This window comes from Penaeus monodon, chromosome 39 (assembly GCF_015228065.2).
Source record: "Penaeus monodon isolate SGIC_2016 chromosome 39, NSTDA_Pmon_1, whole genome shotgun sequence".
In the NCBI taxonomy this organism is placed as follows: Eukaryota; Metazoa; Arthropoda; class Malacostraca; order Decapoda; family Penaeidae; genus Penaeus; species Penaeus monodon.
The window spans coordinates 5,333,438-5,335,937 of NC_051424.1; the positions used below are offsets into that span (position 1 = coordinate 5,333,438).

The 2,500-nt window shown below is 40.0% G+C and overlaps 1 protein-coding gene across 1 annotated transcript in view; it reads left to right on the top strand.

Moving 5' to 3' along the window:
* Positions 1-52: 52 nt before the first annotated feature.
* Positions 53-2,500, top strand: part of LOC119597382 (U-scoloptoxin(01)-Cw1a-like) — a 2,495-nt gene continuing 47 nt past the window's right edge. Inside the window, exons 1-4 of the mRNA XM_037946938.1 lie at positions 53-253; positions 577-663; positions 1,339-1,464; positions 1,903-2,500. The exon at positions 1,903-2,500 is cut by the window's right edge and continues 47 nt beyond it. Of these exons, the coding sequence (XP_037802866.1) occupies positions 251-253; positions 577-663; positions 1,339-1,464; positions 1,903-2,268 (582 nt within the window). The 5' untranslated portion in view covers positions 53-250 and the 3' untranslated portion in view covers positions 2,269-2,500. The remainder of the gene's footprint in view (positions 254-576; positions 664-1,338; positions 1,465-1,902) is intronic.

The window sequence follows — 2,500 nt, forward strand, 5'->3', positions numbered from 1 at the left end:
CCGAAAAGAACAAATGCCGATTGGAGAAGAAAAAGAACAAGGAGAACCAAAAAAGAAAAGAAAGAAAGAGAACAAACAAACAAAGAAAAATAAATAAGGAAAATGAGACGTGGGGAAAAAGAGAGAAGGAGGGAACGTGCTTTGTCAATATTAGCCTACGATTCCTAAACCATAAAAGCGTGGCATCCGTCGCCGTTTCTCGCACTCCCCCGCCGCTCTTCACACTGATTGGCACCTCCTGTCCTGCGCGATGGTAAGTGTTCAGTCTCCTGTTCTTTGTTCTGGCGATTATATCTTGGAATTTTGTCGGTTCATTACTATTCATATCTTCCTTTCTGCATGTTAATCTGCATATTTCTTGAATTTTTTACTTCAATGGCTCATTTTTTAAAAACTTTAATTAATCAATCTATCCATATATTGCTTTTTGTACGAACTACTATTCACATATCTTAATTCCTGCACATTAATTCATTCCTATCTACATTTTTTATACATTAGTTACTATCAGTATCTCCAGTACTGTGCAAGAACTTCAAGAATTGCAAAACCGTTAAAAAAAACTTTCTTTACCAGGCATTTCTTCATATTTCTCAAGTGACCGGGATCCTGTTGCTCGTGTTAGCTACAGGCCAAGGCGCCCTCCTTCCATCAGGCGCCGAGGTATGTGGTTAAAAGCTTGTGTACGAATGAATATGTCAGCGAGGGGTATGTTTAGTAAGAATGTGAAGAGAAAAATTGGTTTGAATTTGCAATTTGAGTGGATATGGATTGCTGGAATATGATCGGAAATTCAATAAGTTCACAAAGAAACCTTGCTTTATGGCATGGGTCATTCTGAATATTTGACATAATTTTTCATTCCTCTCCCGTTGTTGCAATATTCAACGGGGTAGCGACTATTCACCATTTTAAACAAATGTGTGAATCAACATTTTCTCCTCAAGAAGCTATATATCTTCTCAATAAGCTATATTGGCCTCATCACTTATTATCGTAACTATGTATTCAAAGACAGGATAAGCTTAACTGTACCTAAAGTATGTACATATAAAAGTATAGGTAATAAATTTAGAGAACAACGTATGAGGTACGTATTATAATAACGAAATTAAAATTATGTCTACCTAATATTAAGATACAAAATAATTACTATCCGAATGATAAATGAACTTATCGCATTTTTTAAATCAGCGAATGTATCGCTGGAGTATTTGAACATTAATATTACCGGAAACCGATTCTCATCTGGCGCATATTCCTTATCTGCTTGCTATATAACCTTGTCTAAATCTACTTCGCCTATCCATTACACTGTCGACGCTCCTTATCCCACAGGGACTAACAGGTGACACAAGGGGGTCCTTCAGCTGCGAAGGGAGATCGTATGGGTACTTCGCCGACATGCAGTCAGGGTGTCAGCTGTTCCACGTGTGTGTGCCCGTTGCTGATGCTGAGGGACAGGTAAGATGAAAAGAAAGAACTTCACTATTCGATGATTTAGTAATGTATGTTGGTGTTGGAGAATCGGATCTTCTTTGGGTGTGTATGTAGGAGAGAGAGAGAGAGAGAGAGAGAGAGAGAGAGAGAGAGAGAGAGAGAGAGAGAGAGAGAGAGAGAGAGAGAGAGAGAAGAGAGAGAGTGGGAGTCTTGAGGGAATGTTTAGTGTTTTGGATTTGCGTGTTAGTGCATGAGTATATGACATTCCATTAGCTAAACTTATTTTTCTTTAGGATCTGACCCATTGCTGGACAGTTATTTGCGATCTCTTTCAATCCTCTCTCTTTCCCTCCATACAGCTCTCTTATCCAGTATCTATCCCACTCTCTCTCACCCATTCATCATCCTTCCTCTCTCTCCCTCCCGATTCTCCATAACGCCGGCAATCCCTCCTCTCCACAGGTACAAGACACCCTCCACTTCCCGTTCTTCTGCGGCAACCAGACGATTTTCAACCAAGAGACGCTCACGTGCACCCTCCCCGAGGACGCCTTTCCTTGTGCCCAGGCCCAGTCGCTCTATGACGTCATCAACGCTCGCTTTGGGGACGTGTCCGAAACGAATGGGAATGACTTCGGATTCCAGAACGAGGTTGGATTTCAGGACAACACTGGATTCCAGGATAATACTGGATTCCAGGATAATGCTGGATTTCAGGATAACACTGGATTCCAAGATGGCCTTGGATTCGAAGACGAGATTGTAATTCCTAATGAGAGCGGATTCCAGAATGACCAAGGCTTCGAAAACGAATTGGCGTTCTCATAGAAAACGGAACGCGACGATCAAAAAATAGTATTGCTCAATATTATACGCATGTTCCTCGTTTTAAATTATGCTCAACTAATCTTAAAATGTCTTTGCTGACGTGAATGTAGCCTTTTTTTTATTTTTTTTTTACGAAACAAAAGAAGTCAGTAAATCATAATGATCAAGTTTGTCTTTTACAATTCTTCCTTGACAACAGTAATCTCCTAGGAATTTGTCTAATAACTGTTTA